This window comes from Pygoscelis adeliae, unplaced genomic scaffold, assembly GCF_000699105.1.
Source record: "Pygoscelis adeliae isolate BGI_AS28 unplaced genomic scaffold, ASM69910v1 Scaffold245, whole genome shotgun sequence".
Classification (NCBI taxonomy): Eukaryota; Metazoa; Chordata; class Aves; order Sphenisciformes; family Spheniscidae; genus Pygoscelis; species Pygoscelis adeliae.
Window position 1 is genome coordinate 549,731 of NW_008824766.1, and position 23,445 is coordinate 573,175.

Genomic DNA, 23,445 nt, shown 5'->3' on the forward strand with positions numbered 1-23,445 from the left:
GGACAAAAACATTAGCACAGGATAATGGCTTTTTTCCAAACTACCAGAAAGGTAGACACAACTTTACATGAAGAGCTCATGAACAGGGACAGGCAGGAGGAAGGTGGGAAACAGTAGCACCGAATTCAACACGTGGGAGAGCAGACCTCATGCATCGAAGTTTATTTTTTGTATTAAAGTCTTTAACATCGAAAATATAACACATCATGCGAGATGCATATTTGGAGAAACAGCAATGAGGAGATGGGCAACTCCTTCCTCTGTAATTTGGATGACACTTTCTTTTTCATCACTCATTACAAATGTCTCCAAACTGTGGAGAATCCAGTACATTCACCATCAGGCTGTCAACAGCTTCTTTGGCTTCAGCCTGCACTGCTTCAGCCTACGCTCTGTCCCCAACCCATTGCACTGCTGACCCCACTCAAACCTTTCCTAAATATCGAGACAAGGATTTTCCAGATATACTACATAGATATTTGTGTAGTGACTGCCGCTCCTCCTTTTTTCTCACTGATTGAGAAATGTGGCCTTGAGAACCAGAGAAGATACCTAGAGTCCAGACGTCAAAATAGTTTTCAAGCAGGTAAAACGCTGACATCTAATTAGATCAGTATATTCCTTTTGTAGCTCACATTTACAAATACATACCCCAGAAAATAAAGCATATTGATTTTGCAAAGAACAGAAAGGGAGTCATCGGCCTGGAACAAGAGAGCATGTTTGTACATGAAGGGGAGCATTATAAAAGTTCAGAGGTTTGGGGGGAAAAAAAATCCCTAAGTTAAATTTAGAGTGTCTACGTTTTTATTCTTTTATTAAAGAAGTAAAAATGTAGCTGCTGGGGCCTAACAATTAGACAATGACCAAATTCTTCATTTCCACTTCAATGCTCCCAAGATACCCTCGTCCTTCCATGAAACCACCAGTCTAATGACCGCCTCACTGTCGGAGCAAAAAACCACCCCCAGTGCATCACTTCCTAGTCGTGCACTGGAAATCTTTGCACTTTTAATCAAAGCCTGTCATTGGAAGAGAATTATATTTTTCTCCTTCCCCCACAAAAAAACCCCAAACAAACCCAAACTCAGCTGCCCCAACTGTGGCAGATGACACAAAGAACCTTTTCTTCCTGGTAGTGATAAATAAATTCTATAGCTCATTGTTTCAGATAAGCATTTGTAGTTTTATGGGAGAGATAAAAAGAATTTATTCTTTTAAGAGGCTCAGATCAAAGTGGCAATAGGTTAAGAAAGGGTAGTTCACAGCCTTCTCCCAGCTGCTCAGCAAGAAATAAAGAGGTTAAAGTTGGCACAGATTCACATGTAGTTTATTAAAATTGGATGCTTCTGGTTTCCAAGTCATTATACAATACATGAGTGACACAGGAAGCAAATAAGCTTTTAGCTGCATTTTTATGATTTAATCTTAAAGGTCGGAATTCGAAGCAGGTCTGTACTGCTGAGAGAAAAATCTCTGAGCCAGCTGGGCTCTGGCTTCCCAGCAACACAGTATGAGTATGCAAATGACCAAAATTATTCTAACAGTCTTGTGCCAAGAATATCACTCGGTCTGAGCTCCAGGAGGGTACCGGTACCTGGGAGGCAAGAAAGATAAAGAAGGGGGTTCCTGTTGCTGTCTTCTCTGAGTAGCCCTTGTCATAGAGCACAGAGCAGCCTGACTGCCACGTGCCCACCATGAAGAGAGCTTTTTAAGCATGCTTCCACACAGAGAGGCGCAGGCAGCCCTAAGTTTTTCTCCCCCCACCACATGGCTTGGAGATGTAGTAATTTCATACAGACACTGTGTAACCACAGTGCATTGTGCTGTGCTTAAGCCGTGCCGCAGAAACAAACATGTGAGACTCCTTTGCTTATGTGACTTCAGGACTAACCTTGATCTCAAGAGTACAGGGAAAACCAGCTTGTTTCTACCTACCACGGGGAGTAAGGAGGTGCATGGCAAGACAAGGCCACAGCACGAGACCAGATGGGAGAAACTGTGTGAAGCTTGGAAAGGGGGTGCTATTGACACACAAAGCACTGTACAAGTCTTAACTCCAGCAGAAGGAAAAATTCAAAACAAAACATTGCCTGTCCTCTTTGCTTACAGAAGCCTTCCTTAATAGGCCTTGCAATTCAGCCCTTGTGAAATGCTAATGCCTTTAGAGAACTCTATCCCTGGCTCAACATTTAGTCATTAACACTCATGAAATGATGTTTCCTCCGCTAGAAAAAGGTAGTAGTCTGTGAAACTGAGTCTTCTGAAGTAACGCTGATGCAGTTAACTGTGCTTTCCTCTTTGTGCAACACCTCTCTTAATAATCAGGAAAGAGGCAAAATCTAGTTATTAAAAACATTTAACACACATATATATATATTTTTAAACTGGTTATGACAAGTTTTAATAGAAAAAGCAAAAAATGATGACTGGATACCACAAGGTTTCCGAATTCCTGGAGCAGGTGCTTACTTAGAAAAATAAAGAAGCAACATATCATGCTATAAATCAACATTTAGAGTGACAAAACAGACTTAGAGCAAAAAGATCATATTTGTCCAGACTTCTGGACATGAATTCTGCCCCAATGACTGGGTGGAGTCTCTCCTAACAGAAGCACGCTGATACAAGCTGAAACTACAGAACAAGATTTATTTAATTAGCTAAAATGACTTGAAATTTGAGATTTCTTGCTACTATTACACGACAGGCATAAAGCCAGCACCTCATCTCCCAAATGAAATTTGCTATTACAGCTATTGTAGCCAAACAAGTTTAAGCAATTTTGACTGCTTTAAATGTTTGGGGAATTACCTGCATCCAAAATGCCTTGTGCCAGGATTGCTCCAAACTTTGCCATAACATCATCATGCTTATCATTGATCACTTTGGAATAGAGCTGTCTGAACTGGCTGACCTGGATTAAAAAAAAAAAAAAAAAAAAAGAGAGAGATTATAAAACTGACTGCATGAGTCAAATATTCTGTCTTCAATGGAAGCATCCCAGATTTCTGCATCCTAGGATGACATTTGTCTTTTCAATGGCTTTAGTCACTGGTGTTACAAGTCATCCCACAAATAATTAATTACAGAGGTTTTTCCCCACTTGAACATACCCAATATAGCGATTTTAAAATAGTCAGGATGGGCATGCATTTCCAAACCACATTTTGCAGGCCTTACAGGAATAGCCTGAGAATCTCTGGAGTGTCACTGGAATAAAAGACCAACTGATGAGTTTGTAGCAAGAACTACTATACATTCTTAGGTGCGTGACACTGCACTTTATTAAATTTCCTCCAATTCCTACTGCTGAAAACCTCAAACCTATTCTGTTTTTCCTGTACAATATTTCTGCTGTATTGATAATGCCCCTATGGTGCATCATCAGCAAATTTTGCTTTGCTACTGCGCTCTTACCCTTTAAGTGAAAATCATTAATGAAAATATTTAATAAAGTAACAGTTTATTGTGGTGAACATACCATGGCATATCTTAAGCACACATTAGTACAGCAAATTGCTAAACCTTTGCTTATATTATCATCATTGCTTCGAAAAGCTTCATCTTTCACTGGTTCACTAAGTGTTGAAGAGACAGAACAGTATCACATCCAGCAATATCTAAGGCTTTATCACTAATTAATAACTTAAGTCTTTTAATATATACAGTGGAGCAACAATACAGCTCAAGTAATTTTTATAGCTGAAAAAGCAGACCAGGAAATCCCCATCTGCAACCCAGTCAAAACCTGGGAAGCTGCAGCTGCAGCCCATCCACAGCATGTCTGGAAGAATCTTTTATACCTCTTCCCTAAACTAATTTTAATCCAGATATCCATGTGACATTTTGTTTTAATTTTTTCTGTTTTCATACTAAGCCTTCACTTGACATGCTCAAAAGCAAAGGAGGTCTTTTCAAAAAGGCTCCTTCCAAGATGTCTTGAACTAGCTTCTCCCCACTACTGGTCCACTTTGTTGCTGGTATTCCAAGTCCTCTTCCTACATCTGCAGCCACAGATGAGAGGACAAACTCCTAGCTCAAGGCAGTAGGGCCAGACACAGCCACCGGAGAGACAGAGCAGTTCCTAGTATTGCAAACACAGTTAAAGTTTCCAAGTATAAAACCCTAACACCAGACAACCCCCAACTTTTCACATCCAAAGAGCACGTGCCTCTCCAGGGACACTCAGTAACAAGTGTCCTACCTTTCAGCTGTGAAACACACTTAGTGTCTGCTGTAGGCAAAGAGGCCAAGCTTCAACACCACCACTAGGCACGTACTCTTGCACAGCCTCTGATGCTCCCAGCGCCTAATTGTACCAGTGAAGGAGGCTTAAACACTGACTGTGACACTCAGGAGGTCCTTCTGGCTGATAAGGGCACCCAGCAAACAGCCGGTATCCCGTCCGTGCAGGACACTGCAAGCTCTAGAGCTGTGCTAAGGGTGGGCAGCACCGAGCACCAGGAGCAGCCTTTGGGCATCACTCCTAGCACGTGGCTTGTCTTGGGCTGTGCTGGGAAATCTCAAAGCACTTACAGAAAGTTTTCGCACCCGTGAAAAACACAACCATTCATACAACTGGGTCAGTGACATGAGAACTGTGCTGGGAATAGTATTTTGTTAAACTGGGATTCATGAAGGTAAAAAAAAAAAAAAGGAAAAAAGATAAAAGCAGAACGAAGAGCTGACTGAGGGGATAAATCAAACTGCAGGGTTTCTCAGCAAAGCATGAGATCAGATTCCCCAGTAAAAGCACATCAGAGCCATGAGGTAATCCTGCAGACGAGGTAATCCTAGCAATAAATTTCACCACATTTCATGTGTGAATTTTTGACCAGAGGCAGTAAGAAGTTGAGACTCTGCCTTTGAGAGATTATGTCCAACGTCTGGGATGGAAAGAAGACAGAGGTTGCCTCTCCAACCCATGAGCATTATACCCAAGAGCCGCAACACTGCTTGGCAGCCCTATGCACTTAGTGAACACTTCAGATTAAGACCACGTCTTCTGCAAAATAGTTTTCAATGCACGTTAACTCATCACACTGCTTAAAACACAGGTGGCCTAAAGGAAGAGACACAGTCTGGTCGATACCTTTCCTGCCTTCACTCTTTCAGCCACTAACCCACCTGTACTACTTGTCACCTCAACTCCTTCAGCACTGATGGCATCTAACCTGATAAGATTTAAACCAGACTGTGACAGCGAAAGACACTAACATTCATACGAATAAATCATGACCTCCTAAACATGACTGTATTAAAATTACTTTATTTGTTTCACACAAATGGACAGTCTCACAACCGTGAAGCACCATAGCAGCCTGCCACTTTTAAACAGGAGCAGCGAAGCTGAGCAAAACGATACTTCTCTGGTAGAGCAGGAGGCATTTATTGAAACTGACAGGGGAAAAACAGCAGCTATTTCCATTTTTCAGTCTAAGTAAGTCCAACAATTTGTGTGCTAATATTAGTTCTCTATTCACCAATCCCCCTTTGCATTAAAAAGTTTTTAGTTACTAGTCCCTGTCCCTAAAAGGAGGTGACTTAAATTTCCTTGCATTTATTAAAGCTAAGAAAAAGGAGCAACGTACATTTTCAGGGCAGCCACACAGACAGATGCGTGGCAGGGAGATACTGCACACACAATACAGGGTTTATTCTGGATATGCTGACCGAACTCTGCTCTTGCTTCACTCCATTTATGCTTTTTCATGCTCTCCCAATTTTTATTTATAAAAGCTTACACTGAGGTTTACACATTTAATATAAATAGTTTGTTTCTTACGCCTGACCTCTTGTACACTAGAAAAATACCTTAGTTTGCATTTGCAACCTGGAATGGGGCCTTGTGCAATATCAAGGGCAACCACATGCAGACTACGTGAACCAAAGCCTTCAAATATTATTTGGGACAGACACACAGAGACACAGAAGCAACATGTAAAACTATTCCTCTGGTTGAGCTGAGTAGTAGGATTCCAGTGCCTCTGTTTAGAGCACATCATTCCTGTGACTCTGGGCTCAGCTTCTGGGTTTGGAATATTTATAAAAACAGACGGATGTTACAAAGCTCGTTCGGTGAACTATAATCTGGAATTTACACCGTAATGAAATCTTCCCAGAACAAAATCCTGGGTGAAGCGAGGAGATATTCAGCAGAACTGCTAATGTTCATGCTGGCATCTGAAGTCTGACAGAGCAGCACCTCGGAACAGAGGGCAGAAACGCCTTGGTCAGGAAAGGCAAGGCAGGGCTAGCAGGGGAAGTCATCCACCCCCCCAGTCGTGGCATGCTGCCCCTGTGAGCACCCTTTCCCTAATATGCCTTCCACAGCTCCTACTTGTATGTACGTTAGTCCAGAGAAGATGAACAAAACAGCCGGGCAACAAGCCCACCAGGAACCCACCAGCTGTGGCACCAGGACACTGTGCAGGGCAGCGAGCTAACTGGGACATCGACACCTGCAAGGGACCCAGGGACAGAAACCTGGCTGCTAAACCGGAGCGGATCAATTGCCACCTCTCCAGACGACACAGACAGGTTACAGCAGGGAATCAGCTGAGAGCAGGTGTTCAACGAACAAGTGCTGAACAGCTACAATAAGAAATAGTCCTTATACCCTCTACTTATAAAAATACAAAACATGTAGTGCCATATCAAGAGCGTTCTGCTTTCAGATAAATTCTGCATACCTGTGCGTTGTGAGCCATGGACCACTGCTAACCCTGGAAAAATGTACTGAGCAAGCAAGCCCTTTCCAAAGTTCTACTTTAACATCAGTGGAAGCAAAATTGTTCTACAAAAGGGTGGGGAAACTACCCCTCCTGGCCTTAGGGATGAGGCAAACCCAGATCAAAGGACTGCCTCAACACTCAAATGCACGGTAGGCCTGCATGCTTATTCAGGATCTGCCTATAAAGCAAATGTTTCACAGGAATGGGATTTTTGACTGGATCAGGTCCTAGCTGAAAACCTTCCTTGCTGCTGGGGAAAGCCTGCTTTGGCAGCTCTAGCTGTAGTGGTTCAGGAAGGTATGGTCCTCACGTGGAGCCACTGCTCCATCTCTTTGGAGAGAGCAAGAGCGGTATAGACAAAAGCTCAGTTCTGCCTTTGCTGTTGGGGCACTCACCTCCTACAGAATGGAGCAAGATGTCAGACAGTAATTTCTTAAGCTGTTGAAGCAAAATCTGACAGAGTTTGTCTAGTAGAGCCCTTTAATCTGTTACTATTTTTCCTTCAAACCACAGCAACAAGCACATCCCAAACTACTGAATAGGTTTGTTTCATATGCTATGAAACCCACAAGCTCTGTTTCTCCCTTGAAATATTCAAGCACTTTAAAAATTTGATAGCACTTGGAAATGCTACCAAGAAATTTATTTGGGCGACTTCCAGGAGGAACACTAAAACGTAGTCAGTGACTCATTTCATCTTTACTAACAATACACACACACCATTCCGATAATTAGTGTTGGCCAAAATGACATGCCACTGATTTCAAATGAAGCCAAATGTGCAATCTTGCAAACACTGAGGAAACAACACAGGCTTTAAGACATGAGAATGATACACCACCATTTCCTACCACAAACCCAAGGGGCTGTCATTTATCAGGTTGTTTACCACTTCTCCCGTCACCGGTCAACATGCATGCACATGAAGCCCATGAGATTGTTAAGAATAAGACTTAATAAACAGTTAACTAAGGGAAACAGTGGCAGGTGATGTGCATGATGCTTTTTGCAAATGCAAGTTCTTAAGAACAAGAGTATTTAGGAATCTGTTTTTAATAAAACAGGTTTTAAACTGTTTGCATGTTCTATCTTCTTCAAAAGTTGAAGTTATTCTGCATATGCTTCCTCTCTTGAAAGAGCATACAGTATGCAGAAGCATCTAACTAACAGGCTTACATGAAGGAATGTGAAGGTGCTACTAGAATACAGCAAAAATAATTCTTGCATCCTAGCAAGACCAAGCATTTCATCTAAAGGGGGGGGGGGAGAGCAATCTGGCCCTGGTTTCTTCACAACATCTTAAAGATAATAGGCCAAGATGATCGAAGGATGATGGAGGAAAAGCCTTGACCTTGCTTATTATCTTCTCATTTTGCCAAGATGACTATCCTAACACAAAAACAGGAAAAAGTACATTCAATTCAAGATGTTAGACATGTAGTTTGCCTCCAAAATTGCTGTCCTAATTGCCCTGCAGGTCACAAATACGTAATGAAGTTGTCATTGATTTCTGTTACAATGATCTCATCACATCTGTAATTTAGGATTCCATTTCACAAAATAAACTTGTTATTGTTCTATATCCTGCACTAATATGGTTCTTAAATGTATCAACAGAGGTCAGGAAAAATCTGAAACACAAGAATTGTGTTTCAACTCCAAAGAGGCCAAATCAGCTTTACACAAGATTTGCTACTCCTTTTGGCACTTAAGCAACTTGCAAGTTCAAGGGACCTCCATATAATGACAATTCTTTATTTAAACTCTTTATTTAAATTTAAACTCTTTAAATTATTTGTTTAAATAAAGAGTGAGCACAACAAAGACGATGACGAATACAATGGCAAGAGGACAGCAAAAGTGATTCAAAGGCATACATCTACATTCTCTCACAACAAAAATGGTTTCTTTTAAACCAAAATACTTTGATTCTTAAACCTCTGTTTATTGCTGGCATTTCAGCATTGCAACACTCAGCTCTCAAAACTCTGAGGTTATTTTATTCCTAAAAAATCTAAATCTATTCAAGGAAGATTGCTTGCTACCATCTTCATCCCAAATTATCACCAGAGAATTTAATGTCCTTCTAACCCAAAGCTCACAAACAAGAAGTTTACAGAAAAAAACACCAATCCCAGAACAGACAAAACTGAAAAGTAATGACAGGAAGCTGGTCAGACTATACGTCACAATCTTTATTAAAATCACCATCTCTCACATGCAAAGCATTATGAAGTATTTAGCAGCAATGAGATGATGATACATAAAATTTAGCTTCTCTGTAACCCCATCAAGACCACATGTACCGCTTGTGGGATATGAAAACCATCATGCTCCTCTTACTAGCTGCTTATCCAGCAATGCAAATACTCACATACATCACATTAGACACTTTGGCACATGGTGCACCAGCGTGCCACTTAGGAATCTAATCAGATCAAAATATGTCACTGTAACCCAAAAATGGCTAGTTTTCTGAACGCCACCCTTTTGCATCAGAGTAAAGTAATTTCAGGCTGGCAGAGAGCTCAAAAAAAAGTTTCCCATGGATAACAACTTAATTGGCAGCATATTCCTCAAAATGTTCCTTTTACTTTTGAGCAAGAAACTATGACGGTTATAACTAACTTTTGGGGTGTTCAAAACAAGTAAAATTTATATCTTCTGTGTTTAGTTCCTACATTAGCAGAATATTTCAGGGATTATTTATTAGTTTATAATCTGTAGGTTTTTTGGAGGTTTTTTATTGTTTGTTTGTTTTTTAATATCTGCAGTGCTTCTATGACTGGGTAATGAACTGCCTTCTGTATCTATACAACACCACACAAAATTTGGCTCAAACAAGTCTCCAGCATAAAGCTTTTTCAGTTCCTCGCCCCATTTTTAAACAAGCCACTGAACCCCAGACTATACATCTCATCCTGTATTTGCTAGCCAACTATTTTAATTACCCATTTAACAAGCCTAGGTATTACGCATACCTCTGAAGTCACAGTTACCAGGCCTCTTTGGGGAAAGAGATCTGACTTATTACACGCCCCAAATAATCTGTATTTTCGCTAGCTGTTTTCCTGTCTGCACTTTTCTTTAGGACACACAGACTCTTTCACCTATCATCTCAAAAAGACTGAAACCCCAATAGACAGACTCAGTAAGTAATCCACAACTGTCTCAGATGTCTGGCTGATTCAGAGCAGCCTGTAATTCCCATCCCAAGAGGATCAGGGTGCTCTGCAAACTAAAATGAATTTATTCTCCATGTCCTTTCATAGAACAAAGCATCATCCTTATTTCTTTCAGGTGGGAAACTGAGGCACAGGAGAGCTATACAATTTGCTCAATGCTAGAGGAGCACAGAATGATTAAACCTGATCTCCTATATTGAGGGCTGCATTCCAAGCACCTGACCAAGGAAGAAACAATAAAAACACCACGCAGTTTCTTTCCATAGAAAGATAATTCAACTTCACATTACAGAGACTTTGTAGCTTGGAAGATGAGGGGATCCAACAGAACTCTAGTGTTCTCCACTGGCTTATTCAGTTGAACTACAATTCTGATAATATAAACAACACTCCCTGAAAACTCAGTGAAAACTTTTTTTTTTCTTTTCTTTTTTTTTAATAATTCAAAGGAACAAACTGTCTGCCAGCAAATCTTCATGTTCCGTGACTTGGAAATACCAAAACACCTGTATTTGTAGATTTCCTTCGCTGACTTTCCCAAGTAAAATTTTCCACCAAAGTTTTTTTCTTTCTCCACATCCACATGCAGTAAAGAAGTGGCTGTGTTTATCACAGTTCAATTTCTAAAATGACATCAATAAAAGCAACCCATATATGACAGATGAGTAGCAAAGTACCAGCTACTGCTCTGCCTCAGCACTCACCAGAGCAGATGAAATGTGGAACCTCAGAGCTTCTATTAATGTGGACTTTTAGTCTGTACAAATGTTTGCATATCATCATCTGTCATATATTCACAGGGCAATCTATTTTTAAAAGCTAAACACAGCACATGCAATCCTTTTTGCTTTCTGAGCAGAAAGAAACACTCCATTAAAAAAAATGTATTTGCTATAAAGCCACTAAGCCAGTTCTGACAGCAGAAACTGTTTCACCTGAAAGGTGTTAAGACTAGCTACAAAAGAAACATAGTTATAACAGGACTTCCCTGCAGGGTGAAAAACTTAAGTTCACTATCATCAAAGACAACTTCTTTACTAAATAACGGTGTTCACATAAATCATGAGCATACAGGCCTCGGCGCATGTTAGTGGAAGACAGTCACTTTCATATCATTACAAGATGCTTTTAGACCTTTTAAGAAAGAGCATTTATTCTTGTAATGCCTAGAGTTAAAATGCCATCGTGTTATCAGGCTCGTTTCGATCAGCATGCATCGCTCCCCTATTCAAAAGTGCGTGCTCTGATCCATGCAGGAGCTTCCTGCTCTGGCTCTTCACAAGGCACGTACACTCGCTTGCCAATCCTTACGTGCAGTGCCAAGCACTAAAGACTTGGCAACCGAGACCATTTTTCCACCTAACAAGCCGGTATGTGAGGTATGACACGTTACCTTTGGGCAGGTAATCTCAGTCTGCTGGATCATGATAAGGGCAGATGCAATCAGAGCTCCTTGACGTACATAGTTCACAGGATCATTTGTCATTGGCTCAAGCAAATTAATTGCTTCCTAAAAAAACAAGAAATAAGCAGTCACAAAGTTAATACTATTATTTTCAGTACCCCGAGATTCAGTACTCTAATGGAAGGTTATCAGATTGATGCTATCAGATACGTTTTTTAATATATTTTGCCTGTTCTTGGTAAATGAAGCAGAAATCTGTATTTCTGCGGATTTTCATCAATCAGGAAGAAAAAAACCCACAAAAAACAAGTGATGGATGGAACAAGATCTACCTGCAGAAATAGGCCAACAGATAAACAACAGTTGTTGTAAGCAACAGATGCATTCAGCACATTAGAACTACTGACATGTCTTAAATAGTACACACATGATTTGTAGACTTTCTTTGCCATTCTTCCAACAAAATACATCAGCGTTACCTTCGTTTTCTACATAAGGAGCAAATGAGCCAGATATATCAAACAACATATTGGAGGTTATAAAATGAGATAGTAAAACAATTCCAGGCCCCAAATTCTTGGCCTTACACTTTATTGTTAGAACCTGTAACAGTTAGCATCACATGAAAGCACTCATTTCAAACCTACATCAAGTGGGGCTGCCTCTGAGCACCCATATAGTAAATCTTGGTTTTGACAACATTTCAAAACACTCTATTGCTTCTTCAAATTCAGTAACTTCCCAGCTAAGAGCAACAGGAACATGATCCACAATGATTTATCAATAAGCATTCCTTTCAATGCAGTCATTGATTTGCAACTGCAGGCATCTCAGACTAAATCATATCTTTAGGCACATTTTTTTAATCTCCATTCACAGTTCTACCACTTTGCAAGCCATGACTTAAACATACATAGAATTATTACAGACAAATTATTTTCTAGCCATGCAAGGTCCTCAGCGCACATTACACAGGACAACTGAGCTCATCTAAACTCACTGCTGCCAAAATGAGATCCCTCTCCTTCCTCAATTTCCCTTCAGCTATCCAGTCTCTCCCCTTTCCCCGTGGTAGCTGCAGCCCTTGTCTCACCTCTCTGAGGTCAGGGCAACGAGGCTGGTGAAGGGTCTGGAGAACAAGTCTTATGAGGAGCAGCTGAGGGAACTGGGGTTGTTTAGCCTGGAGAAAAGGAGGCTGAGGGGAGACCTCATCGCTCTCTACAACTACCTGAAAGGAGGCTGTAGCGAGGTGGGTGTCGGTCTCTTCTCCCAAGTAACTGGCAATAGGACGAGAGGAAATGGCCTCAAGTTGCGCCAGGGGAGGTTTAGATTGGATGTGAGGAAAAGTTTCTTTACTGAAAGAGTGGTTAAACATTGGAACAGGCTGCCCAGGGAAGTGGTTGAGTCACCATCCCTGGAGGTATTTAAAAGACGGGTAGATGAGGCGCTTAGGGACATGGTTTAGTGGGCATGGTGGTGTTGGGTTGACGGTTGGACTCGATGATCTTAGAGGTCTCCTCCAACCTTAATGATTCTATGATTCTCTCAGTGAGCTTTTCCAGCTCAATAATTCAACAGAGAACTGTTCCCTTTTTTGTTGTTATCTGGGTCAGTTTTCTGTGAGTTTGTGTCTGAATTGGCTCACTAGGGAGCTGGACATGAGACAGAGCAAAAGGTGGCAGGAGGGGCTAAGACTACCCATTTCGACAGCAGCAAGTTGGTTAGTGGGCTCAGCCAGCCTTCACCAACCACGCTCCTCAGATTTAAGCAGAATAAACCTTAGATAGCAGTTTGTACAGCCATGGGCTGCACAGATAAGTTTGGTCTGTGGCAACGCAAGGGCTTTCTAAAAGCACTGTGAAATGGCACGTGAAGCAAGCTGTTAGATACTCTTTGGAACAGGAGAGATAACAGTTAGACATCCACCCTAACAAGCACAAAGAGCTCTTTTAATCTATTATGTGATCTTCTGATTACAGAAGTCAGACGGAATCACTAGGCAATCTCTTGTACGGAGCTCTCTCCTGTTCATACTTAAACTGAGGACATGAGCAAATGCAGTTGAGCGCATGAGTCTCCCAGCACAGACCCCTTTTGGTGTTACTTCTGTCAGGGTGAGGCTTTTAAAAAGAAGATGATTTTGTACAAAACACTATTTCTAAGCACCACTTCTAGAATAATATCATGCCTTCGCTTAGACTGCTTTTGCCAACTGAGCTATCTTGAAGGCTGTGCTTCTCCACCTGAAGGTGACTCATTCATTCTTTGGCGCACATTCAATACCGTGTATGGAACATCCACTATGACAAAAAGCTGAACTTTCCGATCTCCAAAGTTGAATATATTTGGGCCTTCAAAACCTACTAATATAAGCTCTGGAAGACATGTCTGCATATAATCACATGGTTTAGGTCTTTATCACACAATGTATCTGGAAATAAAACAGACTTCTTTGTGTGACTAAAAGCATTTCCACTTAAATCAACTTGTCAGATGCAGCAGGTTAAAAATAATCAGCTCCTTGATTCCACTTTCCACTTGAGAATAAAGCAACCTGGATAAAAATAGGACTTTCAGTTTGCTTTCAAGTCTGCATGCTTTAGATACTGAAGACGGCAGACAGTGCATGTCAGCATTCTGTGCATTTCACAACACAAGTGACATACTGGGGAGCGCTCACTTGCAAAAGCCACAGACCAAGTGTTTAATAGCTGAGGAAGGGATGATACAGATAAGCGTGAGGTTTATCAAAGACTCGGAAGCACGAAATATTACTTCCACACGAACAGTCTGTGCATCTGCTTTGAAACTGTGATTCAGTATCAGTACAGATTATATACACATGTGGGTGAAGTAGAGGAAGCTTATCCCCAAGTTTAATTGCTGCTTGTCCCAATGAGCACTCACTTCCCACAGCAGAAGTGGGAATCATTCTACTCTACAAGGTTCCTGGTATCATCTGTGAGAATTATCCTTCACTGACACTTATGAAGCGAGAATAAAATTTACTGGCTGTGAATTATACACCTGAAACTACAGTAAATTTCATTAAATTTCATTAAATTTCATTGCACTTGGCTTTACTACATGGATCTTCCATGAATTGTGTATCACAGAAAAGAAGAAAGGAGCTAGAAGTTATGCAACACACCTGCTGTTTTCCTGTCACTGGCACCCCCCTGTTCCCTCTAAAGCAGTCTGTAAAAGATCAACTCCAAGGGCAAAGGAGTATTGATTTTGGAGTACTGAACATACATTTAAAATGCAGTGGCAACTTGACAGTAAGAAAACTCTAAGAAAAGTTTTGAAGACAAAATTCCAAGAAAGTGGCAATAATGTATAAAAACATTCTTCTACTTTATCTATTCTGTACAAGCAGGAAAAGAATCTCTATGCCCAGGAGAGTTAAAGAATTTAAAGTAGTACTGCTCTAGTCCAGCTGGCTAGCAGTGTACACGTGTGAGAAATCTGATCTCTGTGTGTGATGTTTCTGCACAAATGCCTCTATGGAAGGAGAGAGCAGAAAGAGTCTTGGCAACAGATGGCTTCTGGTCCTCACCTTGTTTCCAGTGCCCGCACAGCAGATACCCAAAGCCATGGCAGCCCCATAACGCACGTGGGGATTGTAGCTCTCTGACAGCAAAGAAACCACGCTTGGACACTGCTCAGGAGTCCTAAAGAAAGGCAAAAAAAGAATGTTGTTTATTATTGTTGTTCTTCAAAATACGGAGACTTCACTCTGTTCATACTGGAAAATTTAAAATTGTCCTTCCACGCTGTATGTTTTGCATTTCTCAAAATGTAACCAGAGGGGTGGAACAAATAAGAGGAGAACAGAGAAGTGCACAAATGAATAAACTTTCCTATCACTGCAGATATCACACAGTTCCCACTACTAAAGTCTTCCTTTTTAGTGCATCTTTTCTGCCTTTAAAAGATCACTCAGCAGAATGACATATCTATTGAGATTGAGGTGTTTATCTCTAGAAATCATGCTGCTGTGACAGACTTTCCACTAGCAGAGGTCTACTCTCCATAAGACAGAGTACTAAATCTCCCATCAGCAGACACAAAACCCAGCTCAGGTATTCAATCAACCTTCAAGGTTGGTGGGTCCCAAACTCCCTTTCACAATCACTGTTTCTGCTTACTCTTCCTCACCCCCACTTACGGCTGTAAATCAAAGCATGTGAGGAAGTGCTGATAAAACACACACTTCCAACCAGTGTATCAGCAATGTCTACTGTTGCCTCCTTACAATATCACGCTGTGATGTTGCTGCCTTTTAAGAGATCTGAAAAGGGAGCATATGCTCCATGCCTCACCCTGGGAACCAGTGTCCTGTTGGTCATTACAGCAACAGAACTTCTAGCCCAGTGCTGGGGGAGATGAAAGGGAACCCTTAATTTCCTACAGCAAGAAGCCCATGTTGCTCATGCAAACAGCCTTGTGAATATTGAGTATTTCTGAAGTAAGGCAGAACTCACTTGCAGGCGTGGATATATTAATTTCCCTCCTGTCTGTCATCATATTTATCACCCTTAATTTTGATGCCACACAAACCACTTCATAATATCATACACTGCCAATTTCAGCCTTTCTAAAGCAGCAAAGGCAAAATTGTTTGTAAAATAAGCATCTCTGCGTCACACTAGTCTGGATTCTGAACTCATGGCAAGCACATCTATCACAGCTAATCTGTTACATTTACCCAATCTCGTGACACCATGAACACATGAGCAATGCAGGAATGTGGTTGGCAAGTACATGCTCATGAAAAAGAAAGACAGGAAACTATAAATTCAAGTGATTTAATTATGTCTGTTTTCAAAGTGCACGTCATCTGGTTATCCACTCCATCTCACTGTGTCTTGCAGCCCAGACTAGCTTTTTAATTGTCACATTCACAATCCTAAAAGCAGTCTTGCAAGCCATTTACTTTAACTATAAACTGATTTCAGTCTGAAACATACAAAGGAAGAGCCAAGAACACCTTAGTTTTAGCTTCCCTTCTTATGTTTGCTATACTGAAAGATGGAGGTTGGAGGGTGGCAGCAGTACCTGTTGTACACAGGAAATATAACATCATGTAGGATCATTGTCTATCAAAGCACTCAACAACTCAAGAGGTAGAAAAAAACATTACAGAGTATGCTCCAGCATTGGTTTTACTTAAATGAATACCTGAATGATAGAAAACAAAAGTAAAAAAGACCTTAAGCAATAATCTAGTTCATTCTCTTCTTTCATTGTGACTGGGGACCAAAGACATGCTCATATAACCACACACTCGTACTTCAGTTATACTTTACACACAAAATCAGTTAATTTCTACTCTAGCTATTATCTCTTCTCATTTCAACACTTTCCCATAGTCTCCTCTGATAACTAGTCCTAAACTCCTCTTTACACTTCTCCTGCTCCAGTTGATCGCAGACAGGCAGTACCACCACACAGGCTCCAGTCCTCCTCCAGAATTGCTGAAGGGACCCGAAGGCACCCAGGTTTCAGAGGCTACTCAATCCCTCAGCGGTAATGGCAGCAAGTACCCAGATCTCCTACCTCACCCCTGCTTCCAACAGTCTGTTTCTTTATGAGTTGCCCTAAAATATCCGCATGGGGCAAGAATCCCATCTACCACCACCACCACAACAACAAAAAAAACAAACAGCAGCAAAAAAACACACATGAGAAGAGAGGAACAAACACAGTGTCGCTGGAAACCCTGCTGCCTCTAAGATGCAGCCATGATGACAACTGTTAAGAAAGGGGTAAGAGCTGGGAAATGGAACGATTCTGTCCTGCAAGCAAGCAGTAGAAGTGAAGACTATAAACTAGAAGACACGTTTAAAACTACCCATCAGTCTCTTGCTCAAATAACAGCTTGGATGCTGACAATGTTTTTTTAAAAATGAGCTGATGTGGAGACCGGGAATCACAAATCCTGTAATAAATGATCCCAAGCATTCAGCTGCACAGAAGACTTCAGCTCTTGCACAAAGACTCTTAACTCTTTTGCCTTTGCTTTACTTCAGCAAATGTTGAATAGACAGATTGGGGGCCGAAGAAGAGAAAAACATCTTCTGGCAAAGATGTGATTATGCACTTTGAAGCATTAATCATTACATTCCTGTTCAGAAAGCTGGATTTTATAGAATCGTTAACTTGGACACATCTTTGTGTCTGAAGGCTCAGAAGTTCCAACACAGTTTTTTATTATAAAATCAGGATTAATGTACACTAATTGATTTTGGAATTCTTAGCCAGATTTACATTTTTGTGGCCATTATTTGAAATGCTTTTATCCCAAATCTATCCATAAAACAGTCAAACATTTTGACAGGGGGCCTTCTGTAAATCTACTTTGGGTGTTAAAGCTACTTAAGGAGTCCCAGCACTTTCCCCAGTAACGCGGTCTTCTTGAACCTGCAATCTTCAAAAAGCATCTTTGCACGTAATACAGAACTAGAAGACAGAACCACAAGTGGGTTGAGGAAGCTGAAGAGCCTTGTAAAAATGCTTATCAGAGGAACAGGACTTCAGTGCACAAGAGCACTGTTGGCATCAATGCTTAAGCGATAACATTTGCTTGCTTGCTTTATGGCTGAGATGCTTTACAAAGTCCTACATGCTGTTGCCAAAGGTTAGCCCATATAAACGCAAACCCACACTTATAAAATTCATAAAATGCAAAACAATTCTGTCAAGTGATCAAAAGAAAAATTAAAAACCCCTCATAAGCAGTTACAGGCTGCAATCGTGCTCCCGTGGCATTACTTCCAGCTGGCAATCCAGTTGGGGGAATATGTTTAAAACATGACCACGTTCTCTCCTCCCCCTGGCCCGAGGCTTTCACCCTTCACTGAGAGCACAGCCACACGAGTCGCTGACTTGACATTCAGCACAATGGTGGGGCAGTCCTACTGCTGATGGAGGCAGTTTCTACTTCGCTGGTACCAAGCTCCACGCAGGTTCCCAAACAAAGTCCACCCCTCTGGCTCCCTGCTGGAGACCTCCACCACTCTGTTGTGCTGATGGCTGAACCAATGTGGTTATTGAGTAGAAGAAACCTCTGGTGGGAGAGGGAGAAAAGTAACAAAGTGTGAGAAAACTTAAAAGCAGTACTAAAAAAAGATAAATGGTTTATCAGAAGTCATACTCAGGACTGACTAAGAGTAGCCTGTTCTTAATACAGACATCTGTCATTACTGCAAGTTAAACATAGAAGATAACACCACATGAAATACCAGGATAACATCTGGAGATTTAGTGGGCAAAAGTTTCATCTCCAGACACAATTTCCCGACCCCCTCTGAAAAGTCATAGTAAAAATTCTAAATCTGGAGTATATTTAATATATTTTGAGGACAGAAGCAACATACCATAGTCCTCTAGTCTGACCTTTCCATAACAGAGTCCAGTAATTTCATCTAAAAATTCCTACATTAAAGCCTAAGACATTTCTCTAAACTGGGCTCTATATCTTAGAAAGGTAGGCAATGCCTATTTTTAAACCAAATTATCTTTAATGCACTGGTTCCTTCCTTTTTTTCCTGACACTAGTTTTGCTCAAGCAGTTTGCTTTTGCAATGACATTTCACTACAACAGCAAAACGATGACAAAAGAACAGCCTGATTATTTCCTTCATTTTCATCTGAAGATTGCTCAACTGCTCCTACATAAGGCATCAGAACACAGACGTCAGTGAACCCAGACCCATATACAAAAAAACATCACCACAACTAGCTTCAACTTTGTTCTGTTACCAGGAAACTAAATGAATCAAGAAGCCAAAAAAGCCTAAAAGTTTCTTCTACAGGACTTCAACACAGTAGTCAACTACAGCTTTGTTTCCACCCTACACCAGGATAAAGTTCTACTGTTGGGATATATGGGCTGCAGATGAAGGACTTCTGAAATGAACCAAACTGGGTCTTGGAGGAAGTCATTAACAAAACCTTAAAGAAAAATAAAGATGGACCAAGACAGTAATGAGAGATTCTCAGCAAAACATAATAGCTAGCATTTTATTAGTTTTACTCACCAACTGGTTGCTTTCAAAACCTCCACGAGAAACAAACACCCTATGTGGCTAAGGATTTTGAACCTTCACTGAAACCAGAACCAGAGAGAATACAAAGGAGCTGCCTGACTCCTGCCCAATGACCTTAGCCTTAGCCTCAACTTTGATCTCATTCCTGGGGATGTTCATCTCCTGTGACATTTAAGTGACATTTATATACATATAAATATTATATTATATATATAAAAGCTGACACTTAGCTTGTAAGTGCCCTAGAATTTCTGAGAAACCAAAGAAAGTTTTGGATTCTTCACTACTTCCAAAGAGAGAGGAAAGAAAGTTTTCCTTAAGCCTCCAGTGCAAAAATTCACAAAATAAAAACCAGGATGCCGACTGTTACTAACACAGACTAATATGACAAAACCACCAAAACAGATCAGCTGGACAAGGAAGGTGGTCAGTTTTCCTTTCAATCCATGATGTTGACCATGGAAGGTTCTCCATAGCTTGCAGAGAACCCTGAAATTGTATTTCCTTTTCACCATGAAACATTTCTTACAGCAGCATTATTAGGAATCTGTAAGGAATCTAAACGGGTTTTTTTTTTCTGAAGGAAATTACAACTGCAACATCTGCAGATACTGTAATTCTTAGCAGGCTTTGCCTACAAGAGCCTTACTGAGCTACTGAAAGTTGAGGAACACTGTTTAGGTACATTGACTCTGTTTAACAATCCACTTTAAGATTTTTTTTTTTTCCCCCCCCAAGAGGCATGCAACAACACCATAAGACAAATTAAAAACTTGGATTGCCATATCCTGAAGCATATTCCACTTAGTTTCTTAGATCACAGCCCAGTTAGAATCACATCCAAATACCTTTGCGCAGTTTATCTCCAATTCTGTAAATTGCACATCTTGAAGGTTAGACAACTATCGCCATTTCTCTTTATATTTCAGCAATATTTAAACATGAAACGTATATGTATATAAGGTAGCATCAATAAGTAAATAAACAGAATACTGAAAATAAACCATCGCACTTGTCTTGTGATTGAGACTAAAAATGGAAGCATCTGAAGCATCACCAACATACACTTATTTTTTAATCTAAATATTTAAGGACTTTACAACTCGGTGAAAAATGAAATGTCAGAGAATTAAAGAACAATGTCAAATATATCTTTTAAATTCCTCATTAAGTCTCCCCAGTCATATTTCAAAAGATTCTAAATATTTATGACTTTCTAAACTATTGGACATGAATTAATCATTTGATACAGAACTATTTCCACAAGTTGCTTTGGTAGTACAGTGACAGATAAAAAAAGAAAGGCTTAACAGAAGTTTCATTTCATCCATGAATGAGTTAATAAAGAAGGAATGCAGATATCTAATTGCACAATTTGCAGTCATTTCTGAAGGGGGTGTGTACAGCAGAGGGGGGAAAAACATAGAAGATGGAAAACCTGCAGAGAAAAATGCAACAAACTGACGTATTTCGGCATAGGCTATGCATGGGTGTAAGCCCCGTCTCCTTCCCCCTTGACAAAAAGGATCCAAGCTATTCCCGTGCCAGGAATTTCCTGCAACTATCTCATGTGCAACACAGCCTCCTTCTCCGCAATGTTTTTCTGAAATGCCTCCTGGTTGCCTAAGCAATACTTGCTAAAGAATGAGAACTTCTAGGAGGCCCCCCACTGTCAGGAGGATGAGGCTGGGTGCTGCCAACAGGCGCAGCAGATGAACTTGAGGGTATGCACCAACTGAACAACACTGTCACCAGTGTCAACTCACATCTAATGTAGACGTGGCTCCATTCAAATAAAATAGTATTGGCGATTTGAAAACAGAAATAACAGCAAGGGGTGGGGTGGGGTGGGGGGGAAATCTATGCGTGGTTCCAATATTCTAGTTACGGTGGACCAGGTGTGGGGTCTAGCAAGATTTAAGGTTTATCATCAGTAACACAGGAGAGGAGCTGGACATGGGGGCAGGATAGAGGCTTGCACAAAAAGCCTGGCCAGAGGCACGCAGTGAAGAACCTGCTGCAGATCTGTAATAGATATCCAGGAGGATGTGTTTCTCAGAAATGATTCAAACCTGGGAACGTTCAAAAAACATCACAAAAAGCAGGTAAGTTTTCTAGCCATCTGATATGAAACAATGCACCAAACAGGTATATCTGCTATGCAAGCCTACATGCAACTAAACTTGTATCATCTTCCTCTGCAAGTTCCTAAGAAAACTCTGTTTTCATCCGTATTTAAAAAAGTCATTTCCTTCTCAATTAGGTATAAATGCGCTCATACAGCTTTCATCAGAGCAATCTGCAGGCAACAGTACAGCCTTCAGCTGATGCTTCATCAAGGTGCCTCCCCCCTCCCAATTTATTTAATTTAGCCATTCTAGTGGCTAAAGAGATGATTTTGTCATATAAACAACATAATAACATCCACTGAGGCATTCCAGAGAAGTGGGAACACTTGATTTTCACTTTGACCAAAACAACTCTTTACTGAAGTAGCCAACAGCGATGCTCCTCAGATGGTAAGATCTGTGAAGAAAATTTATGAAGAGGTAATACAGAACTCAAGTTGACAAAATTACACTTCTCTAACTCTGATACTTCCCCCACACTGAAGCGACTGAGGGATAGTGTCTACTGCGCTGTGAAAGAGAAAATGTGGAAAGTAAAGAAAACCAAAACAAAAAAACCCTTTTTCAAAATAATGCTTCAGCTCCAACACAGGCTTGCATCAGTAACTGACGCTGATGATTAGCAGATGGTTCTGATAGACACATTGCCTATTTTTTTTCCCCCAGAAGTTTTAATTCTGTTCTTTAAATTCAGAGATGTGACATGAAGATCTGCATGTGGCATACACCCACAGGTAGACCACTGAAGTTAAAGAATTAGTCTAGCTTTTACTATACTTAGGTGGTTTTACTCTGGAACATTTTTTTTCCCATTTATGATGCAGAAATACTGCCAATAAATAGCTCCATCTCCAGAAAGCGGTAATAATTCCAGCCGCCTTTCAACAAGGAAAAAAATAGCTCAAGTGTCAATGATAAAGAAAAACAAGCTTCATGTATACAATCAGAAAGAGTGAACGCTGGCTGTGTTTAATCCAATGGAAATTTTGGTAAAGACTTCAAGTACAGTTAGATTAACGACAGGAGAGCCTTCAAGATTTATAAAATAAACCAGAAGTTGATTAGACATAGTTGAGCTTAAGGAAAACGGAATCCAAATGCTCTTTAGCCCAATACAGTATTGTTCTGTCTTGATTTCTGCTTTTTGTATGTTTTCACGTGCTCTACTCTCTCAGTACTGTCAGGGGTGATAAATGGGGAGGTGGTCAGATAAGGAAACAGGATTACCATAGCTGGATTAATCTTTATTTCCTAATATATATTTTTCTGAAGAATAAAGATATCAGAAGTCAATTGCAAATGAATACAGCATGGAATCTTACTGAAGGTTTCCTTTAAACAGGAAAAACAAGGAACAAGTGAAAACTACTTTGCTGGAAATTCTATTGGATGATCTGAACACACTTTAAGTCAAGTATTTCTATTAATTTCTGGCAGCAGTTTTCTCTCTTTGGCCCCAAAGTAGCTGTATCCTAAAGATATGAATGCCTTTTTTTTTTTTTTTTTTTTTTTAAACAAATAGAAAGTGATTCACAGTTCACCAAGGACCTAATTTCCCAGCTCAAACCTGGTGAGCACTAGCAATTCATGGAATGTAATGGCTGGTGACATACAGGGGGTCAGACCATGATCTCATGGTCTCTTCTGGCCTTAAACTCAAGGACTCTATTACACACTTGTCCAGCTAATGTGCTTGGAAGTGAACTCTATTTCCATTTTAATGCAGAACTATAAGATTACGTTAGAGACCATACACACATCTGACTGAAAGTTGGAAGGTAACAAAAGAGAACACTCGTGATAATAAAAAGCAGCTGCATGAAGAAAGATTTAAAGTAACAGTGCACACACTTAAAATAGTGTGCTAGACAATACTTTTATAAAATTAGTCAAGAAAAAAATTGGAGTGTTTACAGGGCAGCAGAACTTTTTAGG

General features: G+C 40.5%; 1 protein-coding gene across 1 annotated transcript in view; it reads right to left on the minus strand.

Moving 5' to 3' along the window:
* Positions 1-23,445, minus strand: part of PSMD1 (proteasome (prosome, macropain) 26S subunit, non-ATPase, 1) — a 76,899-nt gene that overhangs the window by 11,689 nt on the left and 41,765 nt on the right. Inside the window, exons 17-19 of the mRNA XM_009323593.1 lie at positions 14,887-15,001; positions 11,316-11,432; positions 2,815-2,917 (exon numbers count right to left, since the gene is read on the minus strand). Coding sequence (XP_009321868.1) covers positions 2,815-2,917; positions 11,316-11,432; positions 14,887-15,001 — 335 coding nt within the window. The remainder of the gene's footprint in view (positions 1-2,814; positions 2,918-11,315; positions 11,433-14,886; positions 15,002-23,445) is intronic.